The following is a 20033-nucleotide window of genomic DNA, read 5'->3' on the forward strand; positions in this document are numbered from 1 at the left end:
ACACATCCCTCCTGTGTACAGGATTAGGAATGAGCTAGCTGCTTTGGATCACAATATCCATGGTGGCTGAGTTGTAATGAGAAACAAAGAAGGGGAGATAGTATAAGCTTGTTTCACTACAGGAAATTAGAAATAATTTTATATATTGATTGTACATTATGATCCCTGCCTTGAGATCAGACGAATGGAATATTATTCACATGTACAAGTCATGAAATCTTTGTATTAGATACAAGTCATTTTTGCAACAATCGGCACACATTTATATTTGTGGTAAGAAATCTTAATATTTTCATGCATACAGATCTTGTAATTAGTATTGTTATCATTCTAGTGGATATTTATTTTGATTTAAGCAATGCAAGTCTAATAATTAGATCCAGTGATATGTATAGCACTTTCCCAGGGGACTGTCACACTTTATTAAGGATATATGGGGTTTATGGAATATCCTCAGGACGTCTGGGGTAGATGCTGTCATCATGATGATTACTAGCTAATACATGTTCATGAAAACATGTTGCTTTCTGAAGGAATGGGCAAAATGCATCCTGTCTCATATAGTATTTTGTGGACAGAACAAATAAGAACAAAAACAACCCCTCAACAAATCCTTCTTGGGAACTGATCATGAGGCTCCAATATTCGGTAAAAAGTTAATATGGCTTAGCATGGGGATGCATGTCACACATGTTAAGAAAATAAAATTTTCTTTAAAACAGACATCGATGTTACAACAAATAAAAGGCAGATGGCCCGTCTACCCTTGCAAGGAAAAGAAAACATTCCCACATCAGGGAGCTTATACAGAAAGCCCTCATCTGTCAACTTGAGGGTAAGCAGGGCATGCAGAGGAGAAGAGAACTAAAGGAAGATGATCGCGGGAGAAATTGTAGAAACCTGGCACCTCAAGAACCACCATCAACTCTAGTTTTGGTGTGGTGAAGGAGATCTCTCCATTTTAGTTATGTAAAATATGAAACAGTGTCTGATATATGGTGGTGTCTGCTAAGGCAGGTTACACTTTATATAATATCCTGAAATATCAGTAGTTGAAAATAAAATAATGTATAATATTGTATCTGCAGGTGCTGAAAACTTTTTATATTGATTATTTATGATCTTCGTGCCCACATTGTTTATAGGCAGAAATAGAATGGTGTTAAAAAAATATGAAAGCATTATTGTTTGATGCAATATTATGTGCATTTATAAGAAACCAATGAATAAAATCAATTGTATTCATTTATATACAAACTCATACATGCAAGAAAGTGTTTAAGTTCATGCAAGCCTAAAGGGGATGAAGCCAGTGTATTGTCCATCTGGATATTTGTCATGTATCTGCCAGAAACAGCAAGAGGGAATTACATTCTCTGTCTAGACCAGAGCCTTCCATGTTGCTGTAGTATGAACTGCCTATAGGTAGCATGACTGTTGGCCCTCATCAAGTCAACGTTATCTTTGAGGACAAGAACATTTCGTCTGTACATCCTGGCCAAGGCAAGTACAGCCTCATCAAGGATTAGATCTTGAAAAATCTGAACAATTATTCCAATTGAAATATGCTATTTCTAAAATGTAAAAAAATATATATTTTAAGAAATAATAGGAGCATGCGCTTATTCAAATGTTATTCATCTTCGATCAGCAAATTCCACTGTGAAATACACGAGGATCAAAACTGCACATGGTTTTTATTTTGACATGAACACTGAGACTTCCATCGCAACTAGAACTGATAGTTTATGTTAAGATGGACAGCTCAAAGAGTTTGGGGAGCATTTCTAGAAGTCAGAGACTCCTGTATTGGGATCACATAGGAATGGCTGATTGCAGCTTAGACTTGTTTAGTATAGTGAGGTACACACATTGAAATCAGGTTATGAAAAGAATCTACTCGATTAGTATCAATTGTAAATTAAAACAAAGTCCTTATCATTTGGATATGTATGCAGGTCTGTTTTTGGATGCCTTACAATTTTAAAATTCTTTCACAGTGGTTGCAAAGAAATAACATTTACAACAATCATGCATGTACATCAAATATCGATCTTTCAGAGTCCATCTTGGAAATGGAATTCATTGTAAATGTTGTATTGTAAGAGTAACTATCAAAGTTTTAATTCTGTGTGTACATTGATGCAGTATTTTGATTTTGTTAGTACAAAGTGCAAGTTGTACATTCATAGGGATGTGCTACACATATCCTGTATACAGAAAGAGGTTTTCTGTAATGTAGCCAACATACCTGTCAAGTTATTTATACCTTTTGTGATATACATTTTGTACATAAACATTTTAAGCTTTGGCAATAACACGCTCAAGGAATATATAAAAGGTATTGAAAGAATTAAAGAAGTTTCAAAATTGCCATTGCAATAGTCACCAGTTCAAAGGTGGAAACATTGAATGCCACGCAGACTGGGCAATTAAAATTCTTACCCAAAACTGTTAGATCAGATATGAAGAAGAAAAATATTTCTTACAAGCCTTCATGTCAGTCTAAATTCTGGATAAATAAAACAATTTAGGAATATTAAGTCCTTATGTTTATCATGATAGTGCATATTTAGCATTATCTTAACATATTTCTGGGCTTTAGAAATATACCTTAAGGCATGCATTATATTTAAAACAGAAGAATAAAAGTGTAGTATTTATTTCACAAGGCTTAAATGGCTATATGAATTCTGTACATGTCTAATTTTTTTAAAAAAAATGCAATCTAGTCAGGTCTAATTGCTGAACTCCAAAGTAAGATTGCATAGACTTTTTATTACCATTTTGTATTTTTAAAATAAAACTAATAAATGTATTACTTAAGTTGGTTTATTAATTAAATTGAAAAAAGAGCAATTTGACCTTAATAGTATTGAATGTTTGTATGCCACTAGCGTAGATCACTAATACCTATATATGAAATAAGTTTAGCTAATTTACCTTTAGGCCCTCCTACAAAGTAATTTATCTATTTTAAGTGTATCTCTGAAGCCGCTGTATATATTGGTTTGGAAGAAGGAAATAGAGTTGGCATTTCTAATGTCAACTGGAATACTATTCCAGAGCAAAGTTCCAGAGTACTGGAAACATTTTTTGAATAATTCCTTATTTGGTTTGGGAATTTTATACTGTTTGGTAGACATGGATCACAGGTGTGGAGTATTACCAGGTAGCCTATACTGGAATAGTGATTGTAAATATTCAGGAGCACTATTATTGGATATCATGCACATTAATTTGGCTTTTCTCAACCAGATTCAGTCTTTAATAGGTAACAATTTTAACTTACCAGTAAAAAAAAATTTGCTTTCTTTCTGGATTGATATAGCCTGAATGTACTTGTTTTAAGATGTGCCAGCTTTGCTATGATTTTATCATTTGAATTACCCCATACTATATTACAGTAGTCTAAATAGGGTTGTATGTAACTGTTATAAAATAGTTTTCTGCACCTTATCCTACTGAAAAGCCATAAACTTGAATTAACTTCTTTACTGACACGTTCAATCCTTGATAGGTTATTATCTACCAAAACACCAAGTAGTCTATCATGACAAACCATTTGCAAATTTGCATCCTTCTATGTCAGACATAGTTCATCACTACCAAGATTTGTTCTTTTTTCCCATGTTGAGATAAGTAATATTTTAGTTCTTCCAGTATTTACCACTATGCCATTGCATGTGCACCAATTGTCCAGTTTGTTTAGGGCATCCTGTAAATTAATTTCTAGTTTGTGCTTTGTGTTTTGGATGTCTGACAATGTTGTGTCATCTGCATAGAGATCTGTAGATGAAATTGAGTCCCTTAGTAAAAAGTGGTAGACTACTAATAAATAGTATCAATAGTAATGGACCTATATTGAACCTTGTGGTACTCCATATCTAATAGTTGCAGGTTCCGACAGAACATTATTTATATAAACATGCTGTGTTCTCTCACTTAAGTAAGAAGTAAACCATCTAATTGTGCTTTCATCACATTGGTTGATTTTGAGTTTCTTCAAAAGAATTTCATGTACACCAACCCATAAACTTTCATGAAACCTACAAATAGAGATCCTATTATTCAACTTTGATCAAGTGGTTGAAGTCATTTATCAGTTAGATCAAGTCAGTCTCACATGAATGTTTCTGTCTAAAGCCTGATTGAATAGGGTGTAACAGCAACTGTTTCGTTAAATATGACATGAACGAGACATGGACATGTTTTTCAATCACTTTTGACCAGTTTGGTAGTATTGAAATTGACTGGTAGTTATCAGCATCATTCTTAGAACCAGATTGGTGCATATGCATTACTTTTGCAGTTTTCCATATTTTGGGGACAGATGAGGTTGCAATATTTAAATTGATTATGAATGTTATGCTCTCTGAAATAGCTGAGGCAGAAGTTTTAATGAGTGGTGGACCAATCTGATCAAGTCCTGTAGCTTTCTTGATATAAAGTGTATTGAGACATGTTTTAGCAGTTTTTTTTATACCTGTGGGATAGAGAAACATACCTCCTTAGGGATTTTTTCAGTTCATTATAGTTGTTTTCTATCACTGGTTCTTTTAACTTAGTGTTAACGTTAGTGAAAAGAAAATCACTCAAAATATTTGCAGTGTCACTGTCATCAGTGACTTTAGTGTCATTTACCAGACACGAGTGAATTTTATTTGTCTGATCTTTGTGTGTTACCCCAATGAGTTCACTGAAGACTTTTCAAATGGAGTTTGTTTTGCTCTTTGTGTTTTCAAGCGTTGATTGATGAAAACGTTTCTTTTTAGCCTTTTCAATCATACTTGTTATGTTATTTCCCCATACTTGATATTGTGCATGGTTTCTCATACCCTTCAATTGGTCTCGTGTCTTCGTAGTATCTAGGATTTCAGTAGTAAATCAGGCTGGATTTCATACTTTACTCAATGTACTTTTAGTGGTGCATGCTTAGAGACTACTTCCATAAATCAGTCCACACCCTTACAGCTTCACATATGTCATCAAAATTTTGGATAATATTCCATGGAACTTTATATAGATAATCTTGAAATTGTTATTTACTTCAATTTTGGAAAGATCTGTAAGTGATAGTTTTGTGTGTATTTTACTATTTCTGTTGCATTTAACCTTTGTTGTCAAAATGTAGGATAGTGGTCACTAAGACCAACATTTGGTACATTAATATAAGCCCACATTGTTTGGTAGGTTGGTATAAATGTGATCAATGAGAGTGCTTGATATTTCTGTTACACTTGTGGGCTCATTTACCAGCTGGACTAGGCCTAATGATTCAATAAATTCCATCCAGATACTCCTTATCTGAGTATTGAGTAGGTCCTTATTTACACTGCTGAGTATATATGTTTCTTTCCCCTGTGCAAGAACATTTTCTATTTGTTTCAAAAAGTTATCATTCCAAATTGCTTTGGAGGAAGGTGGCCTATAAACGAAACCAACTAGGAATGATTCTGCATTATTTTGAGAAATTTCCACCCAAATACTCTCAATTTCATTTCTGCATTTACATCTTGTAATGTATACAAAACCTCCCCCCTGCTATCTCTCTGTCCCTACGTAATGGTTTATTGTAGCCTTGACAGTGAAATAGATTATCATTGTGGTTAGCATTTAATTTGGTTTCAGTGAGTCCTAAAACATGCATATTATTTTCCTTGGAAGACAATATTAACCTAATCTGTGCTATTTTTTTCCACTATACCTTGTACATTAAAGTGACCCATGTTAAAACCTTTTGTATTTAGTTTCATATCAATTATATGTATGTCATCATGCAATGGGGTACTCACTGAGATTGTCTCCATACTACTTTTATCGTTTTGTGGCCATATAAATCAGGTGGCCTCTGTATTTGCTATGGTACCTGTGCATGGTCTTCCTTTATCAAATCATATTGGGGTGGGGTGCTGAGTAGCAACAAAAAGTAAGGCGGTTTAACATACATTGTTTGCTAAAATAACTAATCCTTTAATACAAGTATGCATTTTCTAAGTTGTTCAAAACACTACTGACATAGATATTAGAGTCTTTGCCAAATTACTTAGTACCAAACATTTTTCAATATCTATCAATACTTGTTTTGCAAGATATAAATAAACAATTACCCTAATTCTTGTCTGCCTTGTCTGAAATATGTGTAGAGCTTGGTCAGCTCAGTCTTTATTCTGCACAGCATGTCTTCCTCCTCTCCCCCATCTGGTTTTTCAACTTCTTGCTCCATGCCTCATCCTTCCTCTCCCTCTTCCTCTTAAAGGTCGCTCTAGAATTGAGCTTGAAAGTGAGCTGATTTAAGTCTATTTAATGATTTTTAATATGTAAAAGTATTTCATAATTTGACAACTAATATATTCATGATTACTTATCAAACTTATAGAAATATAGTGCTAACTTTGGATCAGAAATTAATACATGAGAGGTTGTGATTTGATGGAAGTTTTTTTGGGCTGGATCAGGTCATGTGTTGGGTGGGGTGGGGATCAAAAACTTAAAAAGGGCCCCTACTTTCCTCCAATGGGCACCAAAGCAATGTCTATGTGTGCACAATACCCAATAAACATATGCAAGAATAAAGCTGTGGTCAAACTTCAGCTGACAAGTGACTATACGTTTGTGTGTGTACTTTTTTATGATCTAGCCCCGAGTTTTGAACCTGGATTCCATATTCTAGTCCCAGATTTAAAAAAGAAGCTTATTTAAAACCTTGTTTATGTAAAGTATTAACTCGGAGAAGCACACAAATTCTTTTCCGCTTTGTTTGAAGCGTCAGATAGATGGGTGTTAGGGGTCCACTGGTGACAATCTGGTTAGAATTTATTAATTGAATAATGAAATTACTCAATTTTGAGCATTGTTAAATATCCCTGATCCTTTTCATTTATAAAATTGAGTGGTGGGGACCTGAGGGAGTACGAATTCTACTGGGCAAGAAATAGAGTGAGTACCTGTGGGTTTTTGCAATACTGTGCAGATCACGTCGATTTAAATTATTCTCGTACCATAAAAACTTTGAAATATAACTATAAAAGTAGTTATACATACATTTCGTTGTTTCCTCTCAAAATTAAAATTAGAAAGGAAAAGGATAAGAAGAAAAGAAGAAGATCGTAATCACCATTGTTGACATTTTGGGCGGTCTCGTAGCGTGGTTGTGTTTTACGTCATCATCTTCAGTGTTTACAATGTGGCCTATAATTATGCAAATTCCGGTCACCGGAATTATGTGTGTTATTCATTCGGGATCTGCCGATCACTGCCGAGAGGAATTTCAACATGGAGACAATAGATTCGTTACTCTACGTACGAAGATTTCAGAGAGCTCGTGTTTCATAACGAAAACCCCTACGTACTTGATATTACCCCAGAATTGCCTTTTAAAAAGTATTTAATCAGTTGATATACATAAATGTCCCAACATTTTTGCAAGAAAATTCACCCTCAGATGCACTATTGTGCCTTTAAAGCAATGACCTGCAACTCTGTGCTTAAAATAACGACAATATGAGGGACACAGCAATGAAAGATGTTCCCTAAGCTTTGTGAATATTTTGAGAGAAGATGTCATAAACGAAGTAAATGTTTAAGAGTTACAATTTACTTGGGATGGAATGGGGAATGTTCTAGATATTATGTTTGTGAGATTTCTTGTCCTTCTCTTACACTGTAAGCTAACACAAGGCGTTTTGTAGCGAGCGTGTAAAGGACGTTCGGTAGTATATAAAGTGTGGGATGTCATTTGTATTGGATTTCATCTTCTTCGATTACTCTCTAAATTAACACAATATGGTGTGTGTCTATCTAATTTTATAATTCAAACTTAAAACCCTTAACCATTCCCCTTCCCCTTTGTCAATATAAACCCGTTTGACTCTATAAACCCTTTTTGAGGCCATATAGTCCTCATATGGGACAGCCGTTAATAATTCTGCTACGCTTTGAGGCTGTCAATATCCAGGTTTTTACATAGGATTTTCCACAACTTGTAGCTATAAATATATACTAGGTTATTCCACAGGATATTCCTACAAGCTGAGGCTGTAAACATATACCAGGGTTTTTCCAAAGGAGCTTAACATAAGTTGTGGTTACGAACATAAACCAGTCTTTCTCCATAAGAGTTTCTCTCAATGTTAGGGTAATAAATATATACCAAGGTTTCTCCATAAGATTTTCCCACAAGAAAATATATATCCTTTAACTATTGTTCCTCTCCAAAAATGTGTCCTTGTTTTGCACAACTTTATTTTATGTACCTTTTTCTTCTTCCCGTTAACCCTTTTGATCATATCACCATTTCACATATCATTTCCCATACCCAAACGTTGAGTTTTTATTTCTTTGTATTGGCAATTTCATTTTTTCCGTTTCATGCACAGGTGGAATAACTGTCTTTTCTCCTTTGTTTACATTGTCTTCCTAGACGTATGTTGGTCTTTTTTGTTTTCGCTTTCTCGTCTCTTTACTTTTTGTTCTTGGGTTTCTTTTTTCTTCTTCTTTCCTTCCCAGCATCGACGTTTTTCTCTGTCCCAATGGTCTCTTATGTTCTGCTTCTTCCTTCCTGATCTTCACTGCTGCTCTTTGTCCGCCATCGCATCCTGACAATATATTTTAACCCGTTTTTATTTCTTTTGTCATTCTTTATGGGGTATTGAAAGTTAAATATTTTTCTTTCCCTTGTTTTGTATTGGAGTCTACCTGTCACGCAATGTTTGCCATTTTGCATTAATTGTTTTCATAAAATATTTTATGTTAAAATCAATTTATGGTATGGCAGAGGTTCACATTGGATCTGGAAAGCATTTTATCTGTTCTTTAGGCTTATCTTTAGTTACTCCATTAATTTCTTGATGTGAAGTGTATTCCTCATTCCCTTGCTGAGTGGCTCATAGATCGGCGGTGGGGTGGGGGAGCTTGTGTCGCAAGGTAATTTCTACCATATATTCATCCTGGAGTGAGATAAATGAGCATCAGTTCTCTTCCCCGTAAATCAAGTGCGTGTTCTCCTGTAATTATAGGTATATTTGGTTAGCGCTTTTAATTGGAGAGTGTCCAATTGCCAAAGGAGTGATCCACATACTTGACAGCCGTGTTGACGTTTAGCTTGTCTACGGCTTCTGTAGATAGTCACGCGCGTTTTCTGATCAGCGCCACCAACCCTACCAAAACCCGTTAGCATCTCTGAGGTTAGGGATTACGAATATTTATCCATTACACCGTTGTGAGATCTCTTGGATATGGGTCGCACGTATGTGCTTTTGATCGAGTATGATATCGAAGAAAGCTGCCAGATTTTCAAAGTTTGAAAGGTATTTCGTTATAGAATAGTATTGTTGGGGTGGATAGTTTCGATCCCATGTTCAGAACACTTCTCCTGTCGTTTTCATAGTGCTTGTTTAAATCACTGTTTATATGATTCTTGCATCGTCATTGTAGTGAGTGGCATGGCAAACAGAGCCAGTTCAGACTTGGAACATTCGCAAGAATCTCGGTGCATCATTGTTCTTTTTGATAATCAAAAGCGTCTTATTTTCTTTATCTTATTAGCTATGTGTGTGTGTGACGTTCTCTGGAGGGATGTCTTCGGCCTCTAGTTCTGCCTTTTCCTTGCTGTGGTGTCAGGGAAGCAGGAATGGCTGACTGAGCAGCGTATAGGAGTTTCTCGTCGCCCCAGAATGTCTTTTCCTGTTTGGAGCAAGACATTATTGCCTGCTCTCAAGAAAGGTTCTTAGGGGTTTTCTTTGATGACATTTTGGAGAAATTCCTTGCATTGCATGAGAGCGGCATCTTTCAGGGCGTGCAATCCTCGCATCAACATCTGCTTCAATACGGGCGCCACCGAACGAAGCGCAGATTTCAGCATATCTCTTAAATCACTCACCCGCTGTCGAGCGACTCCTCCGAACACAGGATACACGACTTGCGAGCAGTTAGTGAATCGTTTTCGAAAAGGGAGTTTCACTGTGACTTTCCCTTTGAAGAATGGGCTTTGTTTAACCATGGACAGAAACTGTCAATCAGTTTCATATTAAGGGTTATGCTCACTTTGATAAAAGAATAATTGAATCACAATCAGCTAAAAGAAATTCTCGGGGGATCTCGGTTTAAATTCATGAATCCCTCTCCAAGGATATTGATATATCTAGAGAACAAAATTGCCTAAAATATATTATTTTGTTTGTTGTTTCATCTAATGCTAATGTGCTGAAGTAGAACTTATTTTTTGTTGATCTATTTAACACACGAATACTCCTCTGTTCGCTCACAAGACAATCTTTAAAGCTAGCATATCAAATTTTTGAACATAATTAATTCAGACCTTTTTTTATCTAGACGTAAACCATATATATTCCATTCCAAACAACCTAACACAGAAGTAGAACCGTTCTCCTAATATACATGTTGTAGGCCAGAGTCCGATCTTTTGTCTACAATAACAGCATCTTTTCTAAGATCATCAAATGCAAAAGTGTAACCGTCAATTATTAGCTTGTCGTATTTGCAGAAAGATTTTTTTTACTTGTTTTATGGCTTTTTTCAATGTTGGGTAGAGTTTGGCAAGTTTTACTCTGTCCTGATTGCAGCCGCTGTATCTTCATTCTCAGACGCGGTCCTCGTTACTGCTTCACGGGTTTCTTTATATATATATATATATATATATATATATATATATATATATATATATATATATATATATATATATATATATATATAACATCATAAAGGCTCGATATCATCAAAAATAAAAGCGAAGACATCAGAAACTGATGTATTAATGTTTTCTTTAAAAAAAAAGTCCTTGGATACTTTGTAATTTTCACATTTAGCTATTTTTGACAAGCGGCTCGTGTTAATGAAGATGGGGGAAAATGCTATCTTACCCCAACCTTCCCACCCACACCCTTAAACGATTTACAGTTTTCGTATGCGTTTAAATTTTAGTTAGCTCGAAGTGTAAACCCTTGCGCAAGATTTGTAAACTTCAGCTTACTTTGGTTTTGTTTGGCTAAAACCGTTTTCAGATAATTTTGCCTAAATCTTACTTTTCAGCTCTAACGTATTTCATATAAAATAATTATATCTCTGTTTCTTTTGTATCATGAATCAAACGACAACATAGATAACTCTTCATGATTCGCTGATCATACACAACTCTTATCTGTTACCTTTAATGATAGGGCACACTTGTTTGGGATTTTCAGATAATATGGAAGAGTCCACGGCATATCTTGATCAGCTTAGGGAAAGATGTAGTGACTGCTGTTCCGAAGATAAACATGCAGCGACCCTTCCAAAACGAGTGGAATCTTAATAACGTTAGGTCTCACTGGAAAGTGTATACGTTGGTGAATTTTCGTCTGACAACGACATATTGCAGATAAACGAGAATAATTTTATACTGAAGATACAAATAAAAACAAACTAACAATTTTTGTTGAAAGAATGCATGTACGATTTTGACTGTGGCAATCAGGTTAATTCCTTATAAAACTGGTGGCTTTTGAACCGAACCATCACTTTCACCAAACCCTCTTTTGTACATTCATTTTTGACAAAATAAAGCTATGTTGAATATTGTCATGTGACAAGGCATTACTATAACAAATTAACATATTTGTCATCACTCCTCAACCATCGTTGTAATGACAGCGCGTTGTACACATGCCAAGTTAACACAAGATATGTGAAAAGAAAGCGAGTCCATATGCATGTAATATGTAATCTCTGATAACACTAGGAAAGAAAAATCATATGACAGTTTTACCTTTTATGTGCAATTATTTACTGAAGAAGAAATGGACGTTAATGTGTATCTGGTAAATTGTAATGTTTGGCATAGAAAATAGTAATTGTTTCCTCCACTTTGAATTGTTAAATCAAAGCGTATCTCCTTGTTTGCATGCTAATTTATGGCAATGATCTGCGCAGTTTAGTTGTAATTAGCATTACAACTCAGGTTTGCGAGATTTCAGTCCATTTATTCGATTTTTGTATTCGGTCTTTTCCATATCCTAGTTTATTGGAGATTTGTACCACTCTGAAGCAAGATTTTGGTTTGATATTCTTAACGGATCTGCGAAGAATGAGCACTTTGACATATAGGAAATATCAATATTAGATTTTAGAATTGATTGTATGCCAAGGGAGACAAATCTTCCATGAATCTCAAGGAGTTCTTGCAAGTAGTCTACCATAATTTTAGATTTACTTGAAATATAAGCAGACGCTGGGTTTTTATCCTTTCTTTGATTATTAAGTTTAATGTATAATGTTCCTATCATTTGTTTGCATATACGGTACAACCATGATATATTCCTCACAATTTAACTAACCTTCCCTATCAGGTTACAAGATCCTACAGATAAGCAAACCTCAGCAAGGATGCTGAGTGAAAAGGTAAGCAAAAAAAAAACTGTCACTAGTTTTAAAAATGTCTTGCCCAGAATGTGTATATGATATGAAGGAAAATTGTGAATTATATGTATTTGCATGTGAAATGTTTAACTGTTTTATTTCATCTATTTCATGTAATCCTATTTGTCGTCATTTCATGATAAATACTGATTGTATGGATCACCTTGAAGAAAATACAAAATATAAATATCATGTCCATACGTTTGTTTGTACTTTTCTGCTCAGTATCCAAGCCTATGCGCCTTTGTAACATTTTCGCGATTGTTTGCACACCTCGCAGTTCTCGTAAGTGGCAGTGTTTAAGCAAGTTGCTTAATGTCCCCCTTAACATCTTTCTGAGGTAAAGAAAAGGTATTCATTTTAGCTTATTATCCACAGTTTTAAATATGTTGTAACATTATTGTCCATGCATATGCGTAACCCACTGCAAGGCTCGTGTTCTCTTTAAGGCATACAGTAACTATTAAACTTTGATAGTAAAGCAATATAAACGGCATGATATTGAAAATTCAATAACTTTAAATTTCTAAATGCTCGTGATCAAACCAATATTTCCCAGCATAGAACCACTCTTAATGATGTAAACCGAGGTATTTTTGGTCCACACGTGTTTTTCAATCCTCACCTAAAAAGTCAGGAGTTAATATCAGTAACGAGTACTACAAAGTTAAGTCTGCAATAGGACTGAAATTCCATCAATAGAACATAATGCCTATATTGTTATACTTCAAATAGGATAATATCTGATATTAATCGTTTTAATAAAGGTTTACGTTTTATTAACAATCAGTCGTGGCCCTCCATACCTAAATATCGTCTTGTATATGTTAACCCATTTCTAGACTGGTGACCATTTTTCTATATAATTAATAACACAAGTCCATCAATCGTTTGTTTTTGTTTTTTTTGTTACGACATAAAATTACTTATTGTCTGTATGATTAATTTTGCCTGTCAATCATTCTAGCGCGTATCCAAAGTTTAGTGAAAACAAAAAAGGGGGGGAGGAGGTAAGTTACAAAGCCTTCATAATAAATGGGAAGCGACTCAGTATGATATCATAGGATACTTGTAATTCAGCCATGCGAGAATATTAAGCACACACAGGGTTTTCTTGTTTAAAATGCAGTTCAGTATACCCGTATCTGCTAGCGCGTAACACACTTGTAAGACAATTTCATAGTCGTCTATTAAAACATACTTAATTCAACATCCAACTGATTACAACAGCTGGTTACAACAGCATTGACTCATACTGGACTATATTTGCTCACGTTTTAATGGATACTAAATAATATATGTATTTATACATGTATTTATCAGCTTTGACCGTATTGCTGCCCAATAATGAATATATGTTGAAAATTAAAAACTTCTGAAACTGTAAAAATAAAATGCTAGGCACTCTCTTACTATTATATATACATGATTTTCTAAAGTGTCTGAAACATATTTCAGTCTCTGTGCCTATAGATGATATATCACACTGTTAGCAGCGACATTGTTGTCATCGTTAAGGGCATACTAACTGGATATTTACAATGTGTTTTGAAATTTATCAATGACGATACAAGTTTAGCTGAAAGTTATAGAACATCAATCTAATGTTTATTTTCACAGAACAGCTAGTAGCCAAATATGGAGAATGGTACTGAGTAGTAAACGATACAAAATTCAAGTGGCAAACTAGTAGATATCCTTATTGATAATAACACTTTAAAATGCTCCTTATAAGAGTATTAAAGACAAATATGAAACATGAAACGGATTAGATGTGTTATGCCAGATCAGTTGATCCTTAAAGTTTAAAATAAATGCCTAATGTTAAATGTCACAATTTATCCAATGTTTGCTCACATCGCATAAAGTTTAAAATAAATGCCTAATGTTAAATGTCACAATTTATCCAATGTTTGCTCACATCGCATAAAGTTTAAAATAAATGCCTAATGTTAAATGTCACAATTTATCCAATGTTTGCTCACATCGCATAAAGTTTAAAATAAATGCCTAATGTTAAATGTCACAATTTATCCAATGTTTGCTCACATCCCATGAGTAAAGACCAATAAGAGTCATGTCAATTGCTGCAACCTAGATCTAACACTTTTCCCTTTTAGTGTGATAACATATTTAACTCGATAGTTGCATCCCGGAGAAAACATTTTGTTCCTTTTCAAGCTGATAATTTATATGTAAACTATTATTTTGTACAAAAATAAAGCAGGCTGCTTCGAATTGATAACGTTTGCGCTTGCGTGAGTATTTGTATTCTTTAAGCGAAATTTTCTAAGAAACGTACACGGTATTGGTGGAATATGAGTAAGCAATTTTTTTCTTCTGTGCCCAAAAGTGTCTTTCAAAATCCGTGGGAACAGTGCTTTTATTCGTCATTTCGGGCTAAAGAGCATATCGACTTTGCGTTAAATGTATAAGTCAGTTTGGAACGGGAACAGAGCAAATGTTCGTTTGGCTTGTTTTAAAAAGTAGGATGAATTTGTAATTTGAATATTCAAATTTTCTGAGTAAATTGTGAAAATGACATTAAACTGTATGTTTTGGACCAAAAATAAATTTACTTTAGGGTCTAGTTACATTCGGGTCGTGCTTTTTAGCGCACAGCGCAGGGGGAGGTGGGGCGGATTGAATACTTATAACATGTTTTTGTTGTGTAAAATTTAATTTGTCATTTAAATTTCATTCTCTGACACAAGATTACAGCACACAATTTGGGACTGATTAAGATTAAAAGCAAAGGTGCATAAAATGATTTATTAAACAAAAAGCGCAGTCTGTCATATAAAACTATGCCTGCTGCATATGAATATAAACAGGCTCCAAACAAACGGTACATTATAAATGTGCAATGTGTAGGATTTCCAACTGAATATTATTTGCACATACATACATATTTTCATCTCTCTCTCTCCCTCTCTCTCTCAGCCCCGGCCCTAGGATATACCGGGCCCAAGGCAGCAAGCGATGAGTGGGCCTCCAAGCAAAAAAGTCTGTTCAATCTCACCACTGTAAAAAAAATAATGTATAGACAGCAGCGCGAGGCCCCTGAAAACACGGGGTCCAAGGTGGTTGCTTCGTCCGCCTTGCCCTAGGGCTAGGCCTGATCTCTTTGTTGTACCAGTCGCATGAAACCATCAAACACGATATGTACTTCAAGGCATATAAGCCGGTTATATATATATATATATATATATATATATATATATATATATATATATATATATATATATATATATATAAACATAAAACTGAAGTGCTTTGCAAATTTAAAGCAAAAATAAAGCGAATGAATATAAAGGTAGCGAGTTCGATACCCTCCCGGGGTATCTGTGGTCGCTGTTTAGACGTATATTTGGGAAAGGCACATTGCTCCCATTTCTTCGGCATGATATTGCCAATAATATGTTTAAAGTGCCATTTAAATCAACAAACAGGAAGAAAGAGTAATAAAAATCGTACGGGTTTTACAAACCTGAAACTTGAATACGTTTCAAACGCCACGAAATACACCGCGATAAAATATCACTTTAAAAATGATGAGTTATTCATTAATAAAGACTATACGTGTGTGTACGACACTTACGTGCAAAAACATTCGTGAAATATTACAAAATACAAATACAACATCTATACATTATATTCGGAATGCATTAAAACAAAATGCTTATCTACAGCAATATATGTAAGAACATTTAGGATTGCTCTATCTTAAATGCGCGGAAGAATGAGGGATCTCAGGCTTGAAAGGTCGATCAGCACAAAATGAGTAAACAAAATATTGTTGTATATACTCAGGTACAAGTCGGATACAAGATCTAGATCCATGCAGCTTGTTATTAGTTTTCAATAGAACAAACAATATAGACCTGATCTGCGACACATCGTGAGATTACAGATCAGAGTCTAAACTGTTTGCAGCTGGACCCGTTATAAGCGAGTGTGTGTGTGTGTGTGTGTGTGTGTGTGTGTGTCACAAGTGTCGGGATTTCTTTACGAAATTAAATAATGTAATTTTATATTCTGGTAGGTTGTGAATAATATAGCAAAATTAAAGTTTGAAATTTCCCTTGAAAGAAAAAGAATTAAAAAGAAAATTTAAAATGTGGATTTTGTTTTTAGGAATATCTTGTAATGTGTTTTATCCATATTTTCGATTATGCAATTTTTCTATTCATAAAAGTATAAAAATCTTTAAATGAATGCCAAAGGAAACAAAGGAATGGCAAGCAGATATAAACGAATCGCAGATATCGGAGACATCTACACACAAGAATGCGATTTTGTTGATCGCTTTCGTGTATCTATGGAGGTTCCCAGTGATACAATTTACCATGTTGTACTCACTTATTAAAAAGACTATTTCGTGTTTTCCACATTTAAATCTATGTTTGTATTCATACATTAAATTATAATCATTAAGGACACTCGAGATAACACAGTAATTGTCCATAGTGGACAAATGTCCGATATATAGCTGTGAAATTATGGTCAGACTGGTTTCACAGTAAAGGATATCACCCTGAAATTCCGCAAGTAGTTTCTGTCTCAAATTGAAGTTTCGAAAAGTGTTCAAAGGATATCCTATTGAGTCTTCTCCTTGTTCCGAGTTTAGTTACAAATTTTGATGCGTGTCCACATCGGGCATTTCCGTATCATCCGCAGTAAAACTTCCTTAGATCCTTTGTTCTATCTTGAACTCGACCTTCTAATTGCTTTTGTCCGGTAAATTACCATTATATTCTATGAAGTAAAAACACTGTAGAAACAGTTGTGGATCCCTCTTAAGTTACATCGTTGTGTGGGTACTGTTTCGGATATACCTTTGAATATTTCATTATGCATGTGAATGTTTCATTATACATGTGAATGTTTCATTATGCATGTGAAGAACAAAGCCTTATAATTAGCAAACATGTCAGAAAGACTTGATGAGAAATGCAGTTATCCCTATTATTCTGTATTTCAATGACTTCAATCTTCTTTTTAAATTACACTATTGTTTATTCAACGATATCAGTGACGTATCAGGATTCCGGCACACAAATATCGTTCTGTACCTTGTACCCTGCACAACACAAGTCATCGCAGACAAAATAAACTGTTTCTGTCCGGTACCTGAAATGAGTTAAGGATATAAAACAGAAGGATGTTATTACGTTGAGTAGGAAAAAGTCCCTTCCCTCCACGAATCTTAATTATCAGGCATCCTCTCAATGCAAAACATTGTTTGACTGGAATTTTGTCCCCCCCAAAAAAAACAAAAAAAAATGTTTTGTGGGGGTTGCTTGGGCTATTTTAACGCCACAGGAGTCACCGAAATAATTATTCTATGATCAAGTACAAGATACTAATATGTGTACCAAATAAATACTTATATATATATATATATATATATATATATATATATATATATATATATATATATATATATATATACATACGCTCGCAGATGGACATACCTTTAGCCAGTGTGTCAAAGATGGACCCCATATGAATTATTTATTTGTGGGCATTATTTGATTAATCAAATTTTAAACTGGTAATCTAGTTACCTGTGTGCTTCTGGGGTTTACTTTACACTGTCATCCAAACTAATATATTGGCAATTCATTGACAATATGAAATATTACGATGGAAATTATTTAGAACTTAAAATTAAAATTAATTAGCAAATATAGTATATCAAAATCTGGCAGTATAATACACCATTTAGTAATTTGATGTTTGATCAGCTCATGTTATATTTAAAAAAGAACAATACATATATATGGCTGTATGAAGCTTTTTCTCATTTGAAAGAAAGATTATCTCAAATCTAATGTCGAGATTGTAAAAATTACATTTGCGTAATTTGAGTATGTTTTAATCTTTTGGTCCTTGGTGCATTCTTGCTTGTCAAACGATTGCTAAGTAAATAGATTGCTATTACCACCAGTTTATAAACCAAACAGCGGCTTGCTGAAGAGGTCGCATAATTGAGCGTATATGGATCAAATGGTTATCGAACGTTTACACCAAATGTAATTTTGTCGCATCTTGAAATGATAGTAGAAAAAGAAAATAGCTAACACGGTGGAAGATTTGTGATTTGTTTATTGGCTTTAACGTTATCTTTTCAAAAATTTAACTACAGATTATTTAGCAGAATTTCAAATGGAAAAAGTTTTAAAATCCGTTGCAAGAGTTTAAACCTGACCCAGTGTAAATCATTCTATACTGTATTTAAGGTAGGGTTGAATAACTAAACATCTACAAGTAGTACTGTAAAGATGGATATGTTCAGCAGACATGAGATCAATTCATTTAAAAATTAATTGATTAAATTGCATTTCCTTTGAAATTAGATTAGGCACTCTAGATATTCCAAATTAGAAAGAATGCTTATTGCAATACTTGTTTAACCGATTGTTACATATTTAGTCCTTAGAAATTTGTTCGTCTTCCGAGATGCGAAAGCAAAATCTTGTTCAACAAATCCCGAAGATATGCGTTAAATCTAATTTTTATGTTACCGAATCTAAATTGACCAAATTGCATTTTACATGTATTATTTGACTGCATATATATCCGTCAGTTGATTTTTACATATGTATAAATATTTGGATTGGCACTTCTGACTATCATGGGGAAATAACAGAAAGGCGGATGAGTCTATTTATAACACAGAAGTGAAAATTACACAGTGAATGAATTCAACGCCATTTCATGAACATGAAATCATATTGTCATCAAAATGTTATCTTGGTATGGGGATATTTTCGACAATAATAGATCATATTCCAATTACGCATAATAAAAGTGTATGATTTCAGAATAGTCATTACTTAGCAGCCAATTATATGTCATTACGATTACAAATGATCTGCTCTTCACACGAGTAAGTAAATAAATAAATATAACCAACCTCAAACAAGTTTGGAAAATTCCACACATCGCATAGAATGGTATTTGTTTCTGTGAAGAACAAAATTTCTTATATCCTTTACAAATATTGTTGTTGCATATTCTCTCCTCAGTTGTCACAAAATCGTTCCTGTAAGACAATAATTATAAAAGGTATATGCAAGGAAATAATTAGAATTTTCAGGCGTATAATGCGTGAAGTAGTCGAGAATGGCTCAATGACCAAATTCAGTATGCGCATCTGGAAAAAATTAAAAGTCTGTGTTTTGTTATGTAAAAATACACTTATTGCCAGCCATACATTTGCGACAGATTTGATAATTAATATTAAAGTTCAGATAGCGTTGGTTTGGCTGTTATTTATCTCATTCTGTATATATCATTGGGAATGTATTGATTCATTTGTGAAAACAACAAACTGTCGATAAGATCTTTCTCTCTTTATAACAATGTTGCTGTAGACGCTTTTCAGATAAAAGTACCTCCCTGATAATAAATATTTGCATAAATAGCTCTTTGGGACTGTACCCAAAGAAACAAGTCATAAGGACTACACACATTTTGCCCGAAACAAACATGTCCTTGAACTTGATTGGAGACTAATTGAGTCATACCCGGCATTTCCGTAAAAAAAAAAAAAAACGACATCGGGTGGGTGACAGAGGCAAAGACTTTGTTGTTTCATTCAGGAAAACGAA

The 20033-nt window shown here is 34.2% G+C and overlaps 1 protein-coding gene across 2 annotated transcripts in view; it reads right to left on the reverse strand.

Annotated features, from left to right (window-relative positions):
* Window positions 1-15172: 15172 nt before the first annotated feature.
* Window positions 15173-20033, reverse strand: part of LOC149783693 (zinc metalloproteinase dpy-31-like) — a 48464-nt gene continuing 43603 nt past the window's right edge. For both annotated transcript variants that reach the window (XM_089931932.1, XM_089931933.1), the window contains 2 exons: window positions 19337-19465; window positions 15173-17547 (listed from right to left, as the gene is read on the reverse strand). In XM_089931932.1, coding sequence (XP_089788058.1) covers window positions 17457-17547; window positions 19337-19465 — 220 coding nt within the window. In that variant the 3' untranslated portion in view covers window positions 15173-17456. The remainder of the gene's footprint in view (window positions 17548-19336; window positions 19466-20033) is intronic.

The sequence above is a fragment of the Sinohyriopsis cumingii genome, chromosome 14 (genome assembly GCF_028554795.1).
Source record: "Sinohyriopsis cumingii isolate HCF-2022 chromosome 14, ASM2855479v2, whole genome shotgun sequence".
NCBI lineage: Eukaryota > Metazoa > Mollusca > Bivalvia > Unionida > Unionidae > Sinohyriopsis > Sinohyriopsis cumingii.